The following is a 24,357-nucleotide window of genomic DNA, read 5'->3' on the forward strand; positions in this document are numbered from 1 at the left end:
ACAAGTGGAGAGCATTCAGTTAATCAACTACTAACGACAAGAGGTATAATACAGCAGACTTACCTCTGTTCATTTGACAGTTTATCAACTTCCCTCCTCCATCCAACATCTATCTCCTCACTTAGTTCTATCTATTTTTACCACAACCGGGGTGAGTACTCTGGGTTCGGGCCAAAATTCAGAGTCCGGAGCCTTCCCCCCGGACAGCATGCCAAATATGCATAACTTTTACTGTATTTAATTATATGTAAATGTGAACTCGTGAAGTGGTTTAATATTAGTAAAAGTGTCCGACAAGGCTGCATTCTTTCTTCAGCACTCAGCCAATCAATTTCCAGGACCGGTAATTATATTTTATTGTTTCTTAAATGCTTCTATGCGTGTGGTTAACATGAAATAAATCACTTCTGAAATTGTTTCTAAATTTATGCATATGATCACATAAATACCATTGATTGGAGCAGTGAAAATTACGTAAATACAACAATTATTATTCATAACAGGTATCATAATAATCTAAAATTCATAAACTGGAGCTTAATAAAGCAGGTGCTTTGTAACATTATTATTATAATGTGTTGATTATTATTAATAATTAAAACGTGCATGTTAAACATAAAAAGTTGTGCTATCAGTCAAATAAAATATTTAGTCACAAATAATCACAGATTTTGAAAGTGCTGAAATCTAATTCTATATTTATTTTCCTGTCAAAATGCATTTAGTTTCCTTCTTAATGAAAGAACACAGAATATGTTTTATTAACATTTTAGCTTTTGAGTCAATAATGTTTTATTAACATTTTAAACAAATAAAAACTGAAACTAAAATAAAAATAAAATCTACTGAAAAACTATAAAACACTAAACAAAAACAAAAAACAGCATCAGAAGCTCAAAACTATAACACCGTGCTGTAGTTTACTAGAGCATTGTTTTAGTATTATTTTGCATAGGTGAGAAAATAATAAATAAAATACATTTTATTCAAGTTGTCCTTTTTCTGAGTTTCATGTCTAATGTCTGTTTGTATTTTAATGTATCTTAATGTATTTTAAGCATCAAGATAAAAGGGCAAGATATTATTTTTTTTTAAGTCAATGTGGTCTAATTTGTTTTGGTACTTTCATTGAAACATTCTTCAAAATATCTACTTTTTGTGTTCATCAGAAGAAATAAAGTCATATACAGTAGGTTTGGAACGACATGAGGGTGAGTAAATTATGAGTATTTTCATTTTGGGGTGAGCTAACTACAATATTTTTGATATTGAAGGTTTTGACACTACAACAACCACATCTGACCACGTCTTACTCATGGCCAGAATTCATCCTTGTCACATTCTAATAAGGATTTCCTTCAGATTAACAGGCGCAGACACTTTTTAACACATCTTTATTACCTTCACAAAATATGACAGTTATATTCTTCTGTATTTTTCTGCCATAAAACGCACAACAGTTCAACATTCTCTGGAGAGATGAGAACACACACACCCAAAAAGTTTAATACATGCAGTTTTGATCAGCAATGTCTCAGGATGGCTGGCTCTTAGGGACAGTGCTTCAATGACAAATGAACACTGAAAAGTTTCAGCAACGTACATACATTAAAGCTTCATCCATTGCAGTCACCAAAAATGTGTACACACAGTATTCAGCTTTTGAGTCGATCACTGTAACCCTGTACAAAATATACACAGATAAGCACACATTTACCCATACACAGATATACACACACACAGTATGTACTGTTCACAAAGCATACACATCATTTCAGACAGTATTAACACTAAAATATATGCACAAATAATAATAAAAAAAAAAAAAAGGTTTTCAGATGAAGACAGGCTTAGATCAAGGACAGTAGGCCTACAGCAATGATCATTTACAGTGTAATCTCATTTATAGGCCTAAATAACACCTTCAAGAAACTGCATAGCTTTGCTGAGACTGAGACAGCATTAAGCCACTTTGGTTAGTTAGAAGCCAAATCAGATTTTTAAAAAACATCAGCGATACTTTATGAGGTCTGTTTTTCTAAGATTTTCTTATTATAGACCTCTCAAAACATATCAAAAGCTAGACAATAGTAACGCTACTGATGTATGTTATTCAGAGAACTCTATTTGGCACTGACTGTAAAAGCTAAACCGTAAAATGTGACATTAAAATGTGGCTTGACAAATATTTTACTGCTAAATATTAAACTGCTGAGGCTTGTAAGTACCTTTCATTTTAGGGGCAAATAAAGATATCATTATGAAGACATTATCTATGGGCTATAAAAGACAACTGTATAACAAAAAACGTTCCACTGCATTCAAAAGCTTGAGGTCTGTAAGATTTTAAAATGTTTTTTATATATATATATCTTATTTGATCATAAAACAGTAATATTATAATCTATTATTACAATTTAAAATACCGGTTTTCTATTTTAATATATTCTAAAATGTATTTTATTCCTGTGATGGCAAACTTGAATTTCAAAGTGTCACATGATTCATGATCCACATGATCAGAAATCATTCTAATAAGCTGATTTGGTGCTCAATAAACATTTCTTACTATTATCAGTGTTTAAAACAGTCTTGCTAATATTTTTGTGGAAACAGTGGTACGTTTGATAAATAGAAAGAACAGCATTCATTTGAAACAGAAATCTATTGTAACATAAATGTCATTACTGTCACTTTTGATCAATCGAACGCATTCTTGCGGAATACAAAAAAATGGTATTTTCTTTTTGGGCAAAAAAAAAAAAAAAACTTACTGACCACAAACTTTTGAATGGTGTATATACATACAGTATATATCGATAGTCATTATGTAGAAGCAACCTAATAAAGCAGAATTTTCTTCTCTTGGCTTGGAAATGATACTTGTAAATGAATCATGTGTCATGTGGTTATCAAACACATCTCTCTTCCCCTCTCTACAGATTGTAGACCCCATATGTTGAGGCGGACCCTCTAAACTCCCTCTGCACCTGTAAACCTGTCGTGTCAACAAGATGAGTCTTTGACATTGTACATAAAAGAGGCTTATTACCAGCCTGATTCTCATCAGTCCTTTCTGTCAGATTGTAAGATGGTTTGCATGAATGACCGTGGCAGAAACACACTCTGATATCAATTACAGCAGCTACCTCAAGTTCATACATGATAATGATCTAATGTAGGAGAGGCACAATTTCAAAAGGCCATTCGCTTTTAGACAAATCACAAAGTGGCAGAACAAGTCAGATAACACGTCTGTTGTATATGAAACCAGATCGACTTATAAAGCTTATGAGCAAAATATACTCCACTTCATATGAACAAAACATCTGAAGAGCAAAAAATAGGATTTTTGATTTTCATAAATCTGGCTGCAGGAACATTATTTGTACTTAAAGCATGAGCACAGTGCACATTTGTGGCCTTTTCATCAGAGGTTGGAGTACATATGCAAAAGGCTTGATTATAAAAATACAGTGATAATACTGTAAAAAAGATGGGTTTCAACCTCCCAAAACATAATACTCATTGAAATTGATTTGATGACAATCCCTACTCCAATTATATTTTCAGTATAGAGTCAAAATCTGAAACTAGGCACTGAATAAAGAGTTGTTTACCAGTAGACCAGTCTCTCATCTCTTCATTAACTCTCTGGGTTCAGTCAACCAGCTGTGATGCAGCTGTGCCAAGCTCTCGGCGTATCTGATCATCCTCTCTGCATATTTGCAGCAGGTTTGGACAGCTCATTAATAGCTTGTTTTGCTCAAGTCTTAATAAGGGGATATTAATATTTACGCTCACGTCCATTCCTAGGCCGTTACAAACCCTTGAAAAGCCATAAGGAAACACAAGGGTTTTGGTCGACTCAACTGTACAGTATGAAGGTGCAAGTGTTATTATTGCAAAGGAAAGTCTAAAGATTGTCAAAATATTTACCCACTGTTTGATGACTAAGTTTTAAACCACCAACCTTCACCTGGCTATATAGAAACACCACTGAAACAGTAAATGCATTTATGTAAGTAAGTACACAATGTACCACAATGATGAATGAGGGTTAAGTCAAGCCTTTTGAGTTTCTCCAGACCTCTGACACAAGGGTTACATGAGGACATTAGACCTGGTGTCAGGTAGTCGCAATCCCACCAGACCTCCGCCAACGAGCACAGAGGAGGCCAGGAGAATAGGGATAGCTTTGGTGATGCCTACTAAAGATCCAAAAATCAGATTTCCCATCACTGCGGCTAGCTTGCACAAGGCATTACAGAAGCCAAATCCTGTTCCTCTGAAATAGAGAGGTGGAGGGAGGGTGGAAGAGAAAAAAAAGTTGGTGTCACATTGATATTTAATAAGCTTTGAGATTTGGGATCATTAAACAGCTTTGTTGTGTGACTGTTAGCATATTTTATTATGTATGAGAACAAGCCCACCTTCTATCCGTAGGGAACAGCTCTACTGTCACAACGTCCAGGGAGTTCCAGGCAGAGATACTCAGCCCATTGTACAAGCACAGCATCCCAATCATCATCGACTCACTGGTGCCAAACCACAGGAAGAAGCAGCTGATACCAGACAGGATCATGGAAAACCCTGACAAAACAAACAAATTACTTAAAGACTATTTTTTTCATACAATGACAAAAAATATAAATCTCATATACATTTATATATACATTTAATATTTAGTATACATTTCTGTCTTACCTAACATAGACAAGCGGCCAATTTTGTCCATGAGAAGTGCAGATACAATGTTGCCAGGGAGAACAGCCAGTGTTCCCAAGAAATTGACAAAGTAGACCCAGTATGCGCTGTAATCATCCTCAAACGTCATTTGACAGCCTGTTTTGTTGTGGTAAAATGTGCTGTTTATGACGTCTGTATTTATCAGTTTGGAATCGTCAATGTCTGTCAAATGAATAAATTAAATTCATAAGATTTAAACCACAGTAGAAAGTGATTGTTAAAGGATTAGCTCACTTCTGAATTAAAATTTCCTGATAATTTACTCACCCCCATGTCATCCAAGATGTTTATGTCTTTCTTTCTTCAGTCGAAAAGAACTTAAGGTTTTTGAGGAAAACATTCCAGGATTTTTCTCCATATAGTGGACTTCAGTGGGGTTCACCAGGTTGAAGGTCCAAATTGCAGTTTCAGTGCAGCTTCAAAGGGCTCTACACAATCCCAGGCAAGGAATAAGGGTCTTATCTAGCGAAACGATCAGTCATTTTCCCAAAAAATAAAATAAAATAAAAATGTATATACTTTTTAACCACAAATGCTTGTCTTGCACTGCTCTGTGATGCGCCACACATTACGTTGAAAGGTCACGCGTGACATAGGCGGAAGTACCGTGGTAGGGTGAAAAACTCCATCTAATCAATTTTCTCCTCCAACTTCAAAATCGTCCGATATCGTTGTTTTACCTTTTTTTTTTGTAAAGGGCGTTTGACTTAATCTTTGCAGGTTCGCTCTGTAGACACTGGATCGGTACTTCCGCCTACGTCATGCATGACCTTTGTAACGTGATTACGTCATGCGTGCGGATCGCAGAGCTAGTGCAAGATGAGCATTTGTGGTTAAAAAGTATATGTTTATATTTTTTGGGAAAACAACCGATCGTTTCGCTAGATAAGACCCTTATTCCTCCTCTGGGATTGTGTAGAGCGCTTTGAAGCTGCACTGAAACTGGACCTTCAACCCGGTGAACCCCACTGAAGTCCACTATATGGAGAAGAATCCTGGAATGTTTTCCTCAAAAACCTTAATTTCTTTTCGACTGAAGAAAGAAAGACATGAACATCTTGGATGACATGGGGGTGAGTAAATTATCAGGAAATTTTAATTCTGAAGTGAACTAATCCTTTAAGTATGCTCAGACATGTAGCAAAGTAGTAAAATGCAGAAAAGTGGTCCGTTTTGTATTCAAAAAGAAATGACCATTTTACCAGTGTTGTAGAAGACAGCCTCAATGAATGTGCAGTTTCGAAAGAAAGATCCCACTGATGTCACATCCTCAAAAAAGCAGCTTTGAAAGGTGGAATTGATGAAAGTGACAGACTTGAATTTCATACTTGTGAACCTGAAGAACAAATAAAGGAAATGATTTACAGTATGTGATAATATGCAGGCATACGCAGAATAAGAATTAGTACATTAATAAGAAGATTACTGTTACATAAGCACTTGAATAAGTCACCTGTCATTTATAAATATGCTATTAGTGTGTATCTGGTTCTCAAGGGTGAAATTGAAGGTGAAGTCTTCAATACGTTCGCTGTTATGCCTTTGTACTTTGGAGGCGTAATCATCAGCCTGAAGGTGTTTGATGACGTCAGGAAACCACACAGATAAACCATAATACCTGCAGAAGTATTGGAGTTCTTTAAAGACTGGATGGATGGATGGATGGATGGATGGATGGTTGGATGGATGGATGGATGGGTGACACAAAAAGGAAGGTCTTACCCAAATGACAGTGAGAGCCACACAATAGCAAGTTTCACTGTAATGTCTTTCAATGGATAATTAAAACACTTCAAGAAGTTCAACCAAATCTGGAAGGACAGAAAAAGGAGTTATTTTTATTTGTATCATAAAAAATATCACAAGTATCCTGTAATTTATTTAAATGATCGCATAGGTAATCTAATTTCTGAAAAGTTACACATCATGAATCTCACCCCATGAAGCTCAGTCTTTATTCTGAAGATCGCTTTTGATAAAACGTTGCCGGATTCATTCTGCATCTCGACAAACTCATCAATCTGCTTTGGGATCTTAATTCTGTTCACCTACAAAAAGAAACAAGACTAAGTCATATGGGCTTCATTCCACAGAATGTCTGCCAAAATGTGTATTTTGTTATGTAATGCAATGAAATGTAAATATTTTTGAGTTTGATTTAAGTATCCAAATACTTTTTAAGACAACTGTAATACAAAAGAGAAAGAATATGTTTAAGAAGGTATAAAAGTGTCAAATATTTGTGACAGTTTGATCTTCATCATTGGGCTGCAATCTGTCTAATTCCTGAAGCTCACTAAATGACACCCAAAACATCCATGAAGCCCACATACAGGGCAGGATGAGACCATCATTCATGAATTTAAGCAACTTTAAAGCATAGTTGGTGCTCTAAGCAGCTTAAAGTTAGTGCAGTGAGGGAATCAACTCACGGTAAAGACTTTCTCGGGCTGTCCACGCGCTCGCATGTTTGTGTCATGAATCTGCTTGAGGATCATCCAGGCCTCGTCGTGCTTCCCCACCTGAAAAGAATAAGAAAAATCCCTAAGAGATTAACTGGATTAAGTGGAAAGCACAGCGCTAGATGACAGCCGCCCACCTCTATTGCCATGGCAGGCCTGGAAGAGGGGCGTAGGGAGTCACGACAAGCACGCGTCATTAGCTTCAAAGAGAGTCGTGTTCCCTTAAGTCAGGCTGTTTCCTCAGATTCTCAAGGCATTCAGGTCATATAAACTGAATTGATGTTCTTGTAAACATGCAGATAAAAATAAAAAGCTGTTTAATTTACAACAAAATTCTGAGTTACTTTTTAAAATACTGTAAGTTATTTTGTTTTCACATTGACTGACAGCTCTCCTGTCCCCATGATGAGACACAATAAACATATAAAAACATAATGGTTATATTAGTTCTAGATGAGAAAAACTAATGAAAAAGTAATGTAACACATTACTTTCCATAAAAAAAAATCTAAGTAGCGCAATTAGGTCCTTTTTATTGGGGAGTAACGCACTATTGTAATGCATTACTTTTAAAAGTAACTTTCCCCAACACTGACGATAACAATAAAGATATAGTACTAAAAATCATTCTAAATGTAAAATAATAGCGAAATCTACACCACAACTATAATGATAACATTCTACTTACCTCCAAGTAGAACCTCGGGCTCTCCGGCATGAACATTAAGGCCACCACGGCACAGACGCAGGGAAGAGCGCACACCACCACAAACACCCTCCAGCTGTGGAACTGATAAGCTGAGCCCATACTGAAACTCCAGCCTGAAGAAAATAACAAACAATTTTTCATGTTATTGATCCAGCACAGACAAAGGGCTTGGCTGGTAGCACTTCAAGCCATAAGACTGTAGGATTTGGACTGGCAACATTTGTCACTGCTGGCATGTCACAGTGATTATGGTCCGATTGAACACATCCATTTTATTTGCCCAACGCTGATTGATTACATAAGTACGGAGTCTAGTGTGTTTGTCTTTTGAACTGAAAACCATCAGGATTAATATTTGTAACAGTTTGGGTTTCCTTTTATAATGCAGTCCAGGGGCCTGTACCATGATGGTAGTTGAACAAACTCAGGGTTATAGGATTAGTTTTAAGTTGACAAAACCAAACCACTCCAATCCGGCTTTGTTGGTACCATGATGCTGATCATCAACTTTCTCTGTCAACTCAGGCTTTGATCCTGAGTTTGTGGAGCGTGTGCACATGAATACGTGACATCAGTGGCAAACAGCCAATCACATGCCTTGCAACAGAAAGAAACTGTGATTTAATTCACGCGAGAGAGTCAACACGATTCAAAACTCTTTTGCTGAAGAAAATTAAGAATTTAAACGCATTTACACTAAAGAAGAAACTTGTCCATGAAAAAGGACAAATAAAAGAAATTATCTTGCTCTATCAGAGCAAGTGAAAATTGTCAAGTGTTTATATAGTTTATTATATACAGCAATAGAGACTCAAACATGTAAGGTTATGTAGTCATTTTTAAAGAGTTATCTGTTGATTCTACAGCTTACATATGATCTGTATATATTAATATTTATTTAAAATAAATGCTTAATAATAACTGTTAAACTAAAATTGCTTGTGTGAAATGGATTAATAATATAGATCATATAATAATTATTTAAATCATATATAAATCATAAAATAATTCTATAAATCATTAAAGCAAGACAATTTCATTGTTAAATATTTGTTTTCACTATATAGTGATCTTTAATTTGGAGGAGGAGAAACTGGGGGAGGGACTTTATTGCGTTGGATGTGTCAGTATCACTTTGCTCACATCTGATTGGTCCAATTTCGGTTTGAGATCTCTTACCCAGAACATAACCTGCCCCGGAGCAGGTTAGCTGTGGAGCGTAAGTTACTATGGCGATGAACACCGCTAAAAGCCAAGTCACTTCATGGTACCTAAAACCCAGGATTGGCACAAACTAATCTGAAACTTAACTGGCTAGCCAGCTAATCCGGCTTCATGGTACAGGCCCCTGATTTTAGTTAGGAATAACATAAAAAGAAAATAAAAAATCAGAATCTAAAACAGTGTTGTTGTTGTTGTTGTGAACTAAAACTAAAAATATTAAAATTTGTTTTTGCTTATTTGAATAAAGCTGAAATAAAATAAAATATAAATATGACGAAAAACTTGAATGCTGCATTTGCAATAAACTAAAATAAGCTCAAGTACTATTACCGTAAAACTGAAATTAAAATATTAAATATTATTAAAAATATTATATTGTTAAAAATAAATATTAGAAAGAATTAAATACTAAATACAAATATAAAAAAACTTGAAATTATTCAAAATGACAAAAGTGAAAATCAAAATGAAAATTTAAATATGAAAAAATAAAACATACATCAGCATTGGCTTTATAAACAAATGTTTCTTTTAAATCCTCAAATATCCTAAAAACTTAAGAAATTAATGAAAGATTCCAAATAAAGGTAAAAGGGACTGGTATACTGTATATATTGTAGCTCTGTATATATATTGTATGCTGTTTATTAACCGCTAGAGCACCAAAAGTTATGGACTGCAGCTTTAAGTGCATGTATATAAAAAATATTCCACATTTCTAATTTTAAGTGGTGTCAGGCAGGTTTCTGAAATCACGTAAAGCAGCTTTAAGAGTGTCATGGACTCCCAGTGAGCAGTAAATGTATCCTAAGCTGAAAATGTGTTTGTCTCATTACTTTACATTTTAAGTGGTGCTTTTTCTACTTCTCCACCATATGTGTCTTTTTCTTTAGTTATGTCTGATGCGCTAAGCTGTAAAACTGTGTAGGGTGCTAATGATGTCATTAAAATGAAAATGCCTCATTGAAAGGCAGAAAGTACAGTATCTTTCATTGCTTAAAAAGCAAAGTGGTCATTAAAGGAATTCTTTATGTGTTTATGCATGATTAAAATAAGATCTAACACTCCCCAAACCCCTCACCCCATCACAGCGCCCAGGACAATGTTTGTAGACATTAAACACCATGTGTCTAAATAAACACTGTGGTATTTTAGATCAAATTAAGCTGTCATTTGGTAGATGCTAGGCAAACTAGACAGATGCCAACATGTCCACATTCTTAAAAAATACTAACATAGCAGCACAAAGTAAAAGAAACACCCAAACTATATTAAATATGGGTAACATATAAAATCCTAAAGTCCAATAATACGCAAAATACATATAGTATATACAGTCCTGAGTTTACAGCTAGAAGATGGTGGTATAAATATGGTTTAAGTCTACCGGAGTAAAAGAGGAATACAGCTTGGTGAGACGAAGCACTCATTGTGTGTGTTCATTTGCATATCTCTGTGAGGACCTGTGGTAAATAATGACGGTAACAATACACTGCAGTATAAGTCAGAGTTATGAAGCTGTGATTGCGGCAGCAAGCAAGCCCAGAGGGTTAATGTTTCGCCCATGTCATTGGAAATCTCATTACACAGATTATGTGCATAATTGACTGAGGAAACGGGTGAATGAGTCAGCAGCTAGCACACCTACCCGCTTGTACTCATGTAAAGTGGCTTGCCATCGGCTCTACTACCACGGCCGGCTTCAATGCTAATAAAACGACACACACTCACAATTCAAACACACACAGAGTGAAAGTAAATCTTGTAATGACTAGAAAAATTTCCAATTTTATGTACATTCACACTTTTGCTCTGTTACAAAACCTAGCATGCTGACTCCAGAGGCACCAACAGAAACCTCATGTTGGCATGTATCCTTTGTGAAGAAAGCAATCCCAGAATGCACTGTGACAAGCTCAGTGAAAAAAAAAAAATGGCACTATTATACGGAGCCCCGGACATGACATGCAGGAAAAAAATCGTAGGCTAACGATTTAGTAAATCGAGGGAACGAATGAGTAAATCGTGTGCACGATTTAATTTTTCTTGCATGTCATGTGCGGGGCTCCGTACTATTACTATTTTTACTAAGATATGATAAAAATAGTAAGAGTAGTAGGCTGTATGCGTTCAGAATTCAGCATAAGTCTAAGAGGTAGAAGAAATGCTCATTCAATACTAAATTAAAAAATGAATTTTATCTAATAATTGTGTGCTATTTGTTTTTATTAGCTTTTACTCTTTTACTCATATTAGCATATTGTTGTGTTAGCTTAGAAACATGCTAACATCAAACTATACTGGAATTAATTGTGTTTCAAATCTCTTGTCTGCTACTTATATGTTGTATGCAGTTGCTGCTGATGTAGAGAAATAAAACACTTATGAGGTTGTTTAATGCTGCCTTAGAAGGGAGCTGACTAATGTATGTTAGCTACATTAGCTACTAAGCTATTATCATCATGAAACAGGAAGTGTGGTAAATACAAATGACCTCCTATATTTATATACTTAAGTGCATATTGCCCACGTGCTCTGTTTCCAGGGTGGCTTTTATATATATATATATATATATATATATATATATATATATATAGGAAAGACTTTATATTGACATTAAAAAAAATTGTTTATGTACACTTGCTTGAAGGTAATATGTTTGTGTGTGGATGTATGAAGCAAGTGACAAATGACAAAAGAGCTTTTAAAAGTGTCAGGCAACTGATGTATTACCCATATAGTACACACAGTGCATATATACAGCTTCATATCTCACATATTTGCATTTATATTCCATTTATTACTAGTAGTGCTTGCTAAGGCATTAAGGCATACTATTACTATTACTCATAGGTAGAGTCAGAGATTTAAACAAAAGCCAAACCATATTATACTTTGGTGTGTAACTCCCAGACTGTCTGGACAACAAACATGAATGATATCTCAAATTGTGCGGCCTCTTCAGGAGAAGTACCATGTCAAGTCAAGTCAAGTCACCTTTATTTATATAGCGCTTTTTACAATGTAGATTGTGTCAAAGCAGCTTTACATTGATAACTGGTACATTGTTTGACTGCACAGCAGCTCTTAAAGAATAGTGTCAATGCAGGCAGATCAAAAGCACTGTTGAATATCAAAATGTCAAGTCAAGTGTCCCCAACTAAGCAAGCCAGAGGCGACAGCGGCAAGGAACCCAAACTCCATCAGGTCTCAGACAGTAGCTATGTTTACATGCAACCAAATAATAATCTATTTAAAATTGGAGTGATGGCTCAATAGGGCCATGGCTCAATAGGGTATAAAAGCTTTTAAACTCCCTCCCCCCAGTCAATGAGACTGAGTTCAATCTGAATGAAATTTCGATACAATTAAAAGAGGTGGTGTACTTATTAATAATCAGTTTAATGGGAAATTTTAAGTGAACCCTTAAATCCAACTCACATTCAAAAATACCTTGCGCACATGAGCAGGACCATGATGGATAAGTTTATACACCTAATAAACATGAATATGTTTATTTATGTCTTACAAACTGGTCAATGGAGAACACTGAATATTTCAACCTAGGTTCCAAAAGGGGGTTTTTGCAGTGATGCCATAGAAGAAACATTTTGGGTTCCCCAAAGAATGGTTCTTAAATGGTTCTTAAAAGAACCATTTTTTCTTAGTGTGAAGAAGTCAGAAAAATTTAAAGAACCTTTTTTAAGCATAAAAAGCCTTTTGTGCATTGAAAAGGTTGGGTGTTAAAGGTTCTTGATGGAACCATAGATGCCAATAAAAGAACCTTTATTTTTAAGATGGTAGGCTCATTGGAAAAATGTGCCTCTACCTGCATTTTTGCAAAACTACAAAAATGTACTTATAGGGCCCTATTTTAACAATCTAAGCGCATGGTCTGAAGTGCACTTAGGGTGTGTCTGAATTCACTTTTACTAGTTTGCCAGGCGCATGGTCCAAAAGGGTTGTACCTAGTCTCTTAATGAGTCATGTGTATGTTTTGGGCGTAACGTGCAATAAACCAATCAGAGTTTCGTCTCCCATTCCCTTTAAAAGCCAGATGCGCTTGCACCATGGCCGATTGCTATTTACATTGCAGAATATAGACACTCTAAGCCTGATGAGTCAGTTTAAATACATTTTTAATATTTGGCATGTTTGTGTGCTGCTGTGCGTCCCTGTGTGTGTAACAAGCAGAGTGTACGAGTGTTGCGCACCTGCCTGTAGGCGCATATTTCTAACATGCCTTTTAAATAACAAAAAATACTGCGCAATTGACTTTAGACCAGGTTTTTGTTGGTCAATGGTGCAGTCGTTTTCAGTTGCCTCAAAATAGCAATGAGACAACAATGCGGCTGAACACACCTAGTTTTCAGACCAGCACACCCATGGGCGAACAGATGGGCACGAGTGCATTTGCTATTTAAACAATGTGGCGCTGGACATGAAAATGATAACTGTGTCGGGCTGAAACTAGCAAAAAACACTGCCTAGCGTTGCATTGCGCCGGGTGTATGATAGGGCCCATAGATACAATTCACTGCAGTTTCCAGCTGAAATGAACACTGGTGGCAAGAAAACACCAACAAATTTTATTCCTTTTCACACAAATTAAGATTACAGGTGCAGATTATCTATCATAGTCATGTTCAGTTTGGTTTAATTTTCATGGACTTTCTTTGTTCTAGTTTCCCACCGCTCATCAGTCACCATGGACACTAACACTAATCATCACAGCTGTTTTTCTTTTAGTTAATCATCACTGTGTATTTAAGTTCCTCCTTGTTCACAGTTGTTCGGCATTGTTTGTGTTTCGTGTTTGCACGCTGTTTCGCATGTTGGCTGTTCTATTTGAATTTATCTAATAAACCTGTGTTATACTATCATCATCTTTGTCTTTACTACATTACATTATCAGTTAATCAGTTTTTTAAAGCAGTTCCTTGCATGATTAAGGCCCGAGCACCGATGGTGTGAGGCCCCTATTGTAATTGCTCAGTCAATTATTCTTCTTCTCCGAAATTAATTGCATTTTTGAGGGCCTTAAACATGCTCGAAAACTCATGAAACTTTGAACACACGTCAGAAGTGGTGAAAATTTACGTCTGATATGGATTTCAGAATTAGGTGTGGCAAAATGGCTCAATAGCGCCACCTAGTGAAAAAGTCTCTGCAAAATCTTCACAGTTTTTGCCATTTCCAGACGTTGTACATTAACGAACTCCTCCTAGAGCTTTAATAAGATTAACATCATATTTTATCAGTCTAATCTAAAGGCCATGAAACAGGAAGTTGTTGTATCTCAGGCATACAATGTCCAATCTGCCTTAAACTTCACAGGTTTGAGAAGAGTCCTGCCCTGAACACATCTACATGCCAATGTTCAGTTATAGTAATAGTGCCACCCACTGGCAACAGGAAGTGACGTGTTTAACACTGTGATGCACTACTAGCAGCATAATAATATATGCAATTGAGTGCTAAACATGCTATAAACATTCTAAAACATGTTAGCAACACTTAACTTAGTGCTAAAGCAAGCTATTATCATCATGAAACAGGAAGTTGTTGTAACTCAAGCATACAATGTCCAATCTGCCTCAGACTTCAGATGTTTGATAAGTGCCCTGGCCTGAAGACATCCACATGCCAAAGTTTAGTTATAGCCATAGCGCCACCAGCTGGTAGCAGGAAGTGTGGTAAATACAAATGACTGACGTTGTCCTCCTATATTTATATACTTAAATGCATATTGCCTACGTGCTCTGTTTTCCTAAAGCCACAGGGTGGTGGTGGCACGGGTGCGAGGGCCCTTCATCGCTGCTTGCAGCTTTAATATTATGTTGTATATTGATTCAGATTGCAAAGTTTATAAGAGAGCATTCAGAATTAGGCCCTGTTTACACTAGTGTGTTTTCGTTTTAAAACAGCATTTTAAAATATATATACATCGTCTATACCTCGACTTTTCACTGTGTTTCAGAAACGATCTCCGTCCATATTACACGACCGAAAACGCATGTCACATTCATGCACGCTGGGCATGCGCGTACAAGTGTAAACAGTTGCCTCTGCTTCTTGCACATGTAGGCATCTGCAGCATTATAAAATGCAGAGTTTAACTGCACAATGTCTGCTAAAAAGGACCACAAAGTCAGCAAAGCATTAAAATGAAAATGCACTAGTGTAAACAGGGCCTTAGACATCGAATTCATTTGGATTGACAAAAATTAGTGATGGAAAAATACCTAGTTAGATGCAGAAAATGATCACTGAACTGTATGTGAATGACCATCTACTTTGGGACAACAAAAGAGACACACACACACACACACACATAGGCTCCCAATTTACAGAGCCTATGATTGTTTCCCATTGATTCCTGGGATACAGACTATAATATAAACTCCCTAATACTCTCCTAGCCTCTGTGTCTGACAGCATGTCCCCTGCCTGGGCTCCACCGAGGGCCATTCATAAATCACGCACTCCTTTCGCTTTGTCTCACAAGGCAAGGAGAAAAACCTCATTAAGATCTGTTCACAGAGAACAAAACAGACTGAACACCCCTTAAATAGGAGTGAAAATGGTCTGCTCTAGTCGTGGTTTTGACCAAGAGACTCCTCTCCATATCCATTCAGCTTCTTTCCTCCTCCTTTCCCCTCTATTCCATCATTTTGCTACTGATGAGTGCAGCTTATTTCCAGAGTAGAGGTTCTCATAAATCATCAGGCTATGCCTTCCCCCACAGGAGCCGCTTCATCCTTTAAATATCCCTGCAGTGCTCTGTTTCTACATTAATCACTTAACCTAAAGCTCTGCTGTTCCTTTCCTCATAGTCATCACTGTCTGTGGAGGACAGCCCACACGTGTCAGAGGAAAAGCAGACACCTTGACCTGAGCTTGCTGAGTACCTTGTTGTAATCGGACTTTACCTGAGTCCTGTGATACTTGATTTACAGTTTTGTTTTGTTTTTCCACGATCACTAGGACAAATTTCTTAGGTCACTTTTTCAAAACTCTTCACACATTGAGCACAACATCAGTCTGTGTGAGCTAAACTAAAGATTATTTAACATTGCTTTGGCACAAAATGCACTCAATTACTACATCTTTAAAATGACATACATACATTTCTCAATTAGACAACCAAAACTCTATATACCTACAGACCAATTTGCACGTTTACATACTCTTAAGTTCAAAACCTAACATAATACAAAACTGAATAAGACAGCAATTTGCTACATTTCTGCAGTAATACCATATTGAAATATATTACGAATGTAAAAAATGAAATACTATCAAAACAATTAGATGCAGCTGAACACCTACACAGGTGTTAGTCTTTCAGTTTCAGTACTATCTATACAAAAGGGGAAAACTTGGGAATAATTTTGTACTGTAATGTAAACATTTATTATATGTAACATATACTGCAGTGAATTCTAAACAGCAGAAAGTGTCATTCTTGTTTTGTAAAGACATTTTACAAAAGCAAACGATTGTAATGCTGTCTGTTGTTAGTGTTTCTTAGGTCATTGATTTGAGACATGTATGAAGTGATTTGGTAATTTTGGTGCATTTTGAATGTGTAATTAACTGCTATGCCAAGTTAAAAATTGGAGAGAAGTGTGTGAAGAGTTTTGAAAAAGTGACCCAAGTATTGAGAAATGTGTCCTAGCGATTGTAAAAAGCGATGGAAATGAAAACAGTTTTGATAATAATTGATAATAATTTTTTGGACATACAAGTTATGATTTTTGGACATGTACAGTCATAGTGCCATGGTATTTACAAAATGCCTTGTAATACGGTGTACATTTTAGGACATCCTCAGACCTCAGTCGTACAACGAAAAGGCGTCATGCCTCAGACTAAAAGGATTCAGGTCTCAGGAAAAACAACGTCAGGTGTCAGGTCTTGTACAATTAGGCATCGGATGAAATAGCTTCAGACTAAAAGGCATCAGACGAAAACGTACTCAGATAAAAAGGCATCGGACAAAACGGCCTCAGACTAAAAGGCATCAGACGAAATGGACTTAGAAAGAAGCAAATTGCCCCGCCTCAATGTGATGTCACATGCACGCAGTTTTCTAACTGTTAAATGTTACACTAAGTTGTATAAAACATATCACACTGAGATTATTTTATAAATTTGTATTATTCGCTAGTTTTATTTGCATGTATAAAAAGCTAGCTAAATAACACATTGCAACTAGCTTGCATTGCAAACTATTGTGAACACTTACAAAAATTAACCATGGTTTTATTATAGTTAAAGTGTGTTAACTATGATTTTTTGTTGGATTGATACCATTTGTATAACAATAATTTTACTACAAATACCATAAACTATAGTGTAGAAAAACCATGGTTAATTTTTGGTTACCATGGTTAACTACAATAACCATGTTTTTTTGTTTTATTTAGTAAAACCTTGGTTAATTTTCGTAAGGGAGGTAAACAATCTTTCGAGCTATCAGACTGCGTTGTTATAAGCACAGCTGGCTGCTTTGTGTACAGAGGTTACCAAGGAAACGGCTTTATTTCTGCTGTTCCAGCGCCACCTACTGTCAGAGAGTCGATTACATTTTCATTCAGCCCGTTGCGGTTTTTCTGCAGACCAACCAATGTGAAAATCGTCATGTTCTTTTCTGTATAGAACCTAACCAGTGTAATATTTAATTAAAGCTGTAAGAAAAAAAGGTAGCCTATAGCTTACCTTCGGCCCCCTCCCCCTCTCTCTCTGCTTTTTTTATTCGTTTTTAATGCTCGAATAACAATAACATAAAGAACATTGCCAAGGGATTACATAAATAGCCTACATGAATACCATCAAAAGATATATTCTACATAATTAACATGCATGCACACACACCTTACATCAATTTGGAAATAGTTATAGTTAAATATAAAAAAGGGGGAGAAAGAAAAAGACAACTGAAGGATGGCATTATGATGGATAAAAGTCAATAGAAAGTTAGGCTATACAAAAAAACATAATGAGGATGTCCTAAAATATACACCGAACACGTAAAACTCAATCAAGCATTACCGTTCAAAAGTGTAGGAATGGTAGGATTTTTATTGTTTTTGAAACAATGACTTGATTTGACTTGACTACAAACTTAAACATATAACTCACCAACAGCAGATTACATAGAACAAAGCTAGAGAACAATGAAACATGAGGGCTATTTATACAGAGAGACTACTGACAAACAAGGAACACCTGTGAACAATGAAGACAATGACCCAATCACAAAACAGAACTGAGACACCACGACTAAATCAACCAATGAAAACATGACACAATAGGCTTGTTCGAGATGCATCGGCACTGCGCAGACATCAAATTGGAGAGCATACGACTCCTTACACCGTGTCTACACCGGACACGAACGGCACGACGCAACACATCAAAAGACAAGAGAACCCATTATAATCATTGATAATGTCTACACTGGATGCGGCGCGGCGCGGCACGATGCGACGCGACTTGAAACAACAAATTCCCAGCAGTAAACGGATTCCTTGTTCTATTTTTGACGTAGTCCATGTGCTTTGCAACTTTCGGTTTGTCGCGTTCAGTGTAGACAGCTTTTAGCTGTTGCGGCGCGATGCAATGTTAGACACAGTGTTATGCTTTTGAATCTCTCTTGCGGTACTTTGATGTCATACGCTAATCGGTCTGTGCAGCGCTGATGCACCTCGAACAAGCCTATTCACAAGGGGAGCACATAGCAAGATCACATGAGGAGCAAGGGAATCACATGACAACAGGAACCATGACAGTGAGCATGAATACAAAATAAAAGACATGAACAAGAACAAAAACCCAAAAACAACCATGACAGTTCCTTTGATAAATAAAAAGTTCAAAAGAGCAGCATTTGTTTCAAATAGAAATCTTTTGTAACAATGTAGAAATACCATCACTTTTTATTTAGTTCAATGCGTCCTTACTGAAAAAAATCATAATTTTTAGTATTTGTTTTAATTAATAATATGTGTAATATTAATACATTTCACTAATAATTAGAAACTTTAATATTGATGATTATCAAAATAATATATATATATATATATATATATATGTATATATTTATTTATTTATTTATTTATTTTTTAATCAAAATATAAAGCGCATAATCTGGTTCTCTTACCGTAGTGAGGTATGATGGCCCAAGCCATGGCAGAGGCATAAATCTCTCCAATCATCCAGAACATGCAAAGCCAGCTCAGATGTTCTCCACGCTTCTCTCTTGCCAACACCTCAGCAAAGTATGAGAAGACGATGGGCACCGCTCCACCAATCCTGAAGGACAAGAGAATGAAGAATAAATCAGAAAAGCACAACATCAAGGCCAGTGCAGAGGGTCTAAGACAGGGGTGTCCAAGCTCGGTCCTGGAGGGCCACTGTCCCGCAGAGTTTAGCTCCGACTTGCCTCAACACACCTGCCTGTATGCCTAATTAGACCTTGATTAGCTGGTTCAGCTGGTTGATTTTGGACTCCCCTGGTCTAAGAGCAAAGTAAGACAGCTGTTTTCTTTTTTTTTATGCACTTTCATTTGGCATAATTCTGAAACATATAATAACGAGTGTTTATCTGTGGAGCTTTTTTAATTGTTTACAGTTTCTCTCAATTGCTAACACAATTCATGAAACAAATCACCATTTTCTCACAACTATAAATACAATCTTCAATCTGCACACCAATTTGCACAAACCTCAAACTTGCACTTCAAAATCAAATATTTTAGTCAAAAACATATTCTCTCTTGTCAGAATCAAACTTTGGCCTCGGATGACACACAAAATCTAACAAAAACACAGACTACTTTCCTGCCGGATGAACACTAATGAGATCAATTCCCTAGGCAGTCATTTCTCAGTTCTGCAAAAATACAATACATGTAAAAAAGATGGCTACAAATAAATTTGACAATCACGATTTTGATGGTATAGGGGAGAGCGGGGCACAACCTAACGCTTTTTGACTTTCTCAGTTTGTGTAAATGTACTTAGGGTTCAGAGAATTTCTTTTGTTCCACATTAATTTCACACGTGTCTGGTACAAATATGTGGCTTTGTTTCATTAATACAGTGTATACTTTTTTCTTTATTTACCCCGAAAAAATGGAAATGAAATGTGACAACATGCCCCATAGGTGGGGCACATTGTAACATGTGATGGGGCTCATTGTAACATGACCATATGACAGCTAAAAATGTTATCTGATTTAATTAAAAAAATATACATGACAAACTAAAATATTTTGTCAATAAAAGACAATTATTTATTTTTTTCATATAAAATAATGGCATTTTTTTAGAAATTCACATTTAAATAATTTTGTGGTTTGACAGTGAACACTCACAAAACACGAGATAAATAGACGAGCCAGTACAAATGCTGTAAATTTCTTCAAATAATATTTTCTGGATGTTCAGGTTCTTCCTCTCAGTCTTTATTCACCTTTTTTCCATGGTCTCTCAACAGACATTCATAAAAGTTGATTATGCCAGTTGTATCGTAACTGTATAGAATAGTATAGTTCTAATAGCGGGGCACATTGTAACGCAGTGTTACAACGAACCCTACCTGCGCAACTGGACCTTAAACCTGGTTAGTGTCTTCTGATAGTTAGTGAAGCATTAAAGAACTACCCAAACTGCTAAACAACAGATTGGAGATTAAAATAATATCAGATTTGTCTAATTTTAAATAAACACAAAAAATATAGATGAAAAATTAGCTTAAGTAAGAAATTTACTTTTGCTATTGTTAAATAAATGTTCAGTGATATCTTCCAAAGATTTCTGAATTTTGGCGCAATATTTCCTCTATATATTGTCGATATGGCAACTAGTAAATATGCTAAGTTTCTTCATGCTAGCATGTGTGGAAGTATTTAAACCATGCGTGTTACAACTAACCCCGCGTTAGTTTGTGCCCCGTGCTCCTCTACATCATGCTACAGTATACTGTGCAAAGTTAAATTTCCCTCATCTAAAGTACTGTTACTGTGTACTGTAATTACACTGTATGTGTAAGTAATATAATCTTTCATCTCTCTCTCCAGTGTTAGGATGCTTTTTCTAAAGCAAAATCATTTGTGCTCCTATTTATATTATCCCGAGGTTCTAATTGGTGTGTCACCAGTTTTGCTACTTAATGTTTACCCAAGGATAAATGTGTTTTACTTGAGTTCACATTGTGATGCCTGAGTTAATTATATTGTGTTTGTGTTTTCTGAATGAAAACATGGTTAAACCTGTGTAAAATTAGGCATTTTGTGTAGAATTTTGCAGAAATTGTTAAGAAAATTGGGATGTGTGTGAAAACGGGTGAAATGTGTTAAACTTTTTTGATGTGTCTTTGTTTTGAGAACTGAATGAATGGTTTGGGAAACTGTGCCAAATGAATCAGTTATAGTGTTTTAGCAATCAAGAAAAACTGTAAGTGTGTCATTTCTGTGTTGCTACTTGCTACGGTCATCAAAAAGAATTGCAAAAATATCAACATGGTTTCCCAAACCATCTGTTTTTATGTTACACCTTTCAAAGGAATCAACATGACAAATGGCTTGTACTGCACATTATGCTGGGATAGTCAAAAATAAATTAATTAATTAATTAAGACTGAAAAATTACAAATGGAAAAATGTGAAAATTAGTGCTAATTAGCTTTAACTACTAAAAAATGAAAAGAAAGCACGTTTTTCTGCTGAGGGCTATGAAGAGCACTTCTCCCTTAACAAGTCAATTGTAAATCATTTTTCTTTTGGATAGATATTTTCAATAGTTTTAAATCTTGAAAAATGGTTTCATTTGATTTGACAGTCAATCAGGAAAAAACTACTGGTGCAAAGCAATAGACTTGATTTAATTAAACACTACTCTGTGTCCACACATAAAAACAAAATGAGTCTTGTCTGTGAGACAAGTGTGTTCATTTAATTGCTACTACTGAGTTAATTAGTCCCCGGTGTCCTCTTCAGATCAATATATGAAGGAAAGACACTGAAACACAATGTAAACCAGAAACTTCCAATTACTAAGTGTTAGCATTTAAAAGAATCAAGGATTATTTAAATCTGGACTTTACTGAACTTCTCTGATACTACAGTTCAAAAGTCAGTAAGATTTTTTTGTTGGAGGAGGATGGGGGTTAATACTTTTATTCAGTAAGGAAGGATACAATAAATTGATCAAAAGTAACAGTAAATACTTTTATGTTGTTAAAATTTCAAATAAATGCTGTTCTTTTGAACGTTCTATTCATCAAAGAATCCTGAAAAAAATGTATCACTGTTTCCACAAGTATATTAACTGTTAATAATAAGATGTGTTATAAAGATAATAAGATACACTGTTATAAAATTAATAAGAAGAAATGTTACCAAATCATCATATTAAAATGATTTCTGAAGGATCATGTGACAATGAAGACTGCAGTAATGATGCTGAAAATTCAGCTTTACCATCACAGGAATAAGTTACATTTTAAAATATATTAAAAACGAAAAAAAAAAAAAAAAAAAAAAAAGTAAATTGTAATAATTTTTCATATTATTACAGTTTTTACATTATTTTTGATTAAATATATGCAGCCTTGGTGAGCACAAGAGACTTCTTTCGTATAAGAAAATTATCAAAAATGGCCATTCAAAGTTTTCTTTATCAACAACAGTACCTATATCTCTGTGTTGAAGGTTTGGGTGAACACTGCAAATTGTAAACCTGTATGACAGCAACCTTATGCTGTATTATTTTTGAAATATGTAATTCAAACTCTCACATATATTTTATACAGACATGATACCACTCATCATTGTCCATACTGACATTTTAATTAGCAACAACATCCTGTGAAATGCTCATTAGGAGGCGCAGGCTTCAGTGCAAGTTATTACAGGCTGAATATGTTCAACTCCATCATCAGAGAGACATGTGCTTTAGCCATGAACCCACAGACAGTGTCCGCCAGCAATGGAGAATCAGAGTCAAGAAAGCAGCACTGCAGAGGCTATTGATTCAGCCAGATCTAATGTATTGTCTGTCTGAAAAAGACTATTATCTAAAGAATAGGGGAGACATTCTCGATTTAGAAAAGGGTTGATAAAAGATGCCCATTGTATAGTTTCTCATGATACCAGCCAAGATCACTTTCCAGAAACCCGTGTCAAAGTGCAGGTGGAGACTATATCTAGGTAGTGTGTTAAATGGATAATTTCCATATGTCTGTTTACACATGGGAGGGGCAGAGATATTTTTACAGTGCTCTGTGAGGAAGTGTTCTTCACAAAAATCAGTAGAATCACTATAGGATGTATGTTCTGAAAAAAAGCCTATATTGAGGCATGATCACGGTATCATAAATACAATCTACAATCATAAACAGGATTTTCTCGCTTTATACATCTTCATAGTTCTTTAATTGAAGAAAAAATACAGTAAAATCAGTAATATTGTTAAATATTATTATAATTTAAAATAACTATATTTTAAAATGTAATTTATTCCTGTGATGGCAAAGCCGAATTTTCAGCATCATTACTCCAGTCTTCAGTGTCACATGATTCTTCAGATCCTTCCTGATTTGCTGCTCAATAAAAATGTCTTATTTTTGTCAATGTTGAAAACAGTTGCACTGCTTAATACTTTTGTGGAAACCATAATACATATTTTGTCAGGATTCTTTAATGAATAGAAAGTTCGAAAGAACAACATTTATTTTAAATAGAAATCTTTTGTAACAATGTAAAAGTTTTTACTGTCATACTCACATACTCACCCAAAGCCAGATATCGTGCGACAAAGCAAGAAGACGCCATAGCCCTGCACAAAAGATGACAGGAAGGCGAAGAAGCCATTTATGGACATACAAATGAGCAGACACTGCCGTCTGCCCACCTTGTCGGCCATGCCACCCCAGAAGAAGGCCCCTACCATCATCCCCACATACACAATGCTGCCTGTAATGAATAAGGAAAAAAAAAAGAAGGAAGTAAAACAGTAGGAAAACACAACTCAGTTAGAGAAACACACAGACTGAAGTTGTCATATTCTCATATTCAGGAGAGATTTTTTTGTCTTCAGTTTTGTTTGGCTGCTGATTTATATGAACAAAAAAGTTTATATGCTGCTTCTCAGAACAAGAACTCCATTAAACTTTCAGTTGACTTTTCACATAAGGACTTTGTT

General features: G+C 35.7%; 2 protein-coding genes across 2 annotated transcripts in view; one reads left to right on the forward strand and one right to left on the reverse strand.

Annotated features, from left to right (window-relative positions):
* Window positions 1–24,357, forward strand: part of poc5 (POC5 centriolar protein homolog (Chlamydomonas)) — a 703,663-nt gene that overhangs the window by 643,976 nt on the left and 35,330 nt on the right. The gene's annotated exons all lie outside the window — the stretch shown is intronic.
* Window positions 1,378–24,357, reverse strand: part of sv2ca (synaptic vesicle glycoprotein 2Ca) — a 45,004-nt gene continuing 22,024 nt past the window's right edge. The window contains exons 3-13 of the mRNA XM_051893442.1: window positions 23,948–24,128; window positions 19,313–19,464; window positions 7,900–8,033; window positions 7,182–7,271; window positions 6,687–6,797; window positions 6,472–6,560; window positions 6,203–6,367; window positions 5,952–6,085; window positions 4,708–4,911; window positions 4,434–4,593; window positions 1,378–4,288 (exon numbers count right to left, since the gene is read on the reverse strand). Of these exons, the coding sequence (XP_051749402.1) occupies window positions 4,105–4,288; window positions 4,434–4,593; window positions 4,708–4,911; window positions 5,952–6,085; window positions 6,203–6,367; window positions 6,472–6,560; window positions 6,687–6,797; window positions 7,182–7,271; window positions 7,900–8,033; window positions 19,313–19,464; window positions 23,948–24,128 (1,604 nt within the window). The 3' untranslated portion in view covers window positions 1,378–4,104. The remainder of the gene's footprint in view (window positions 4,289–4,433; window positions 4,594–4,707; window positions 4,912–5,951; window positions 6,086–6,202; window positions 6,368–6,471; window positions 6,561–6,686; window positions 6,798–7,181; window positions 7,272–7,899; window positions 8,034–19,312; window positions 19,465–23,947; window positions 24,129–24,357) is intronic.

The sequence above is a fragment of the Ctenopharyngodon idella genome, chromosome 5 (assembly GCF_019924925.1).
Source record: "Ctenopharyngodon idella isolate HZGC_01 chromosome 5, HZGC01, whole genome shotgun sequence".
In the NCBI taxonomy this organism is placed as follows: Eukaryota; Metazoa; Chordata; class Actinopteri; order Cypriniformes; family Xenocyprididae; genus Ctenopharyngodon; species Ctenopharyngodon idella.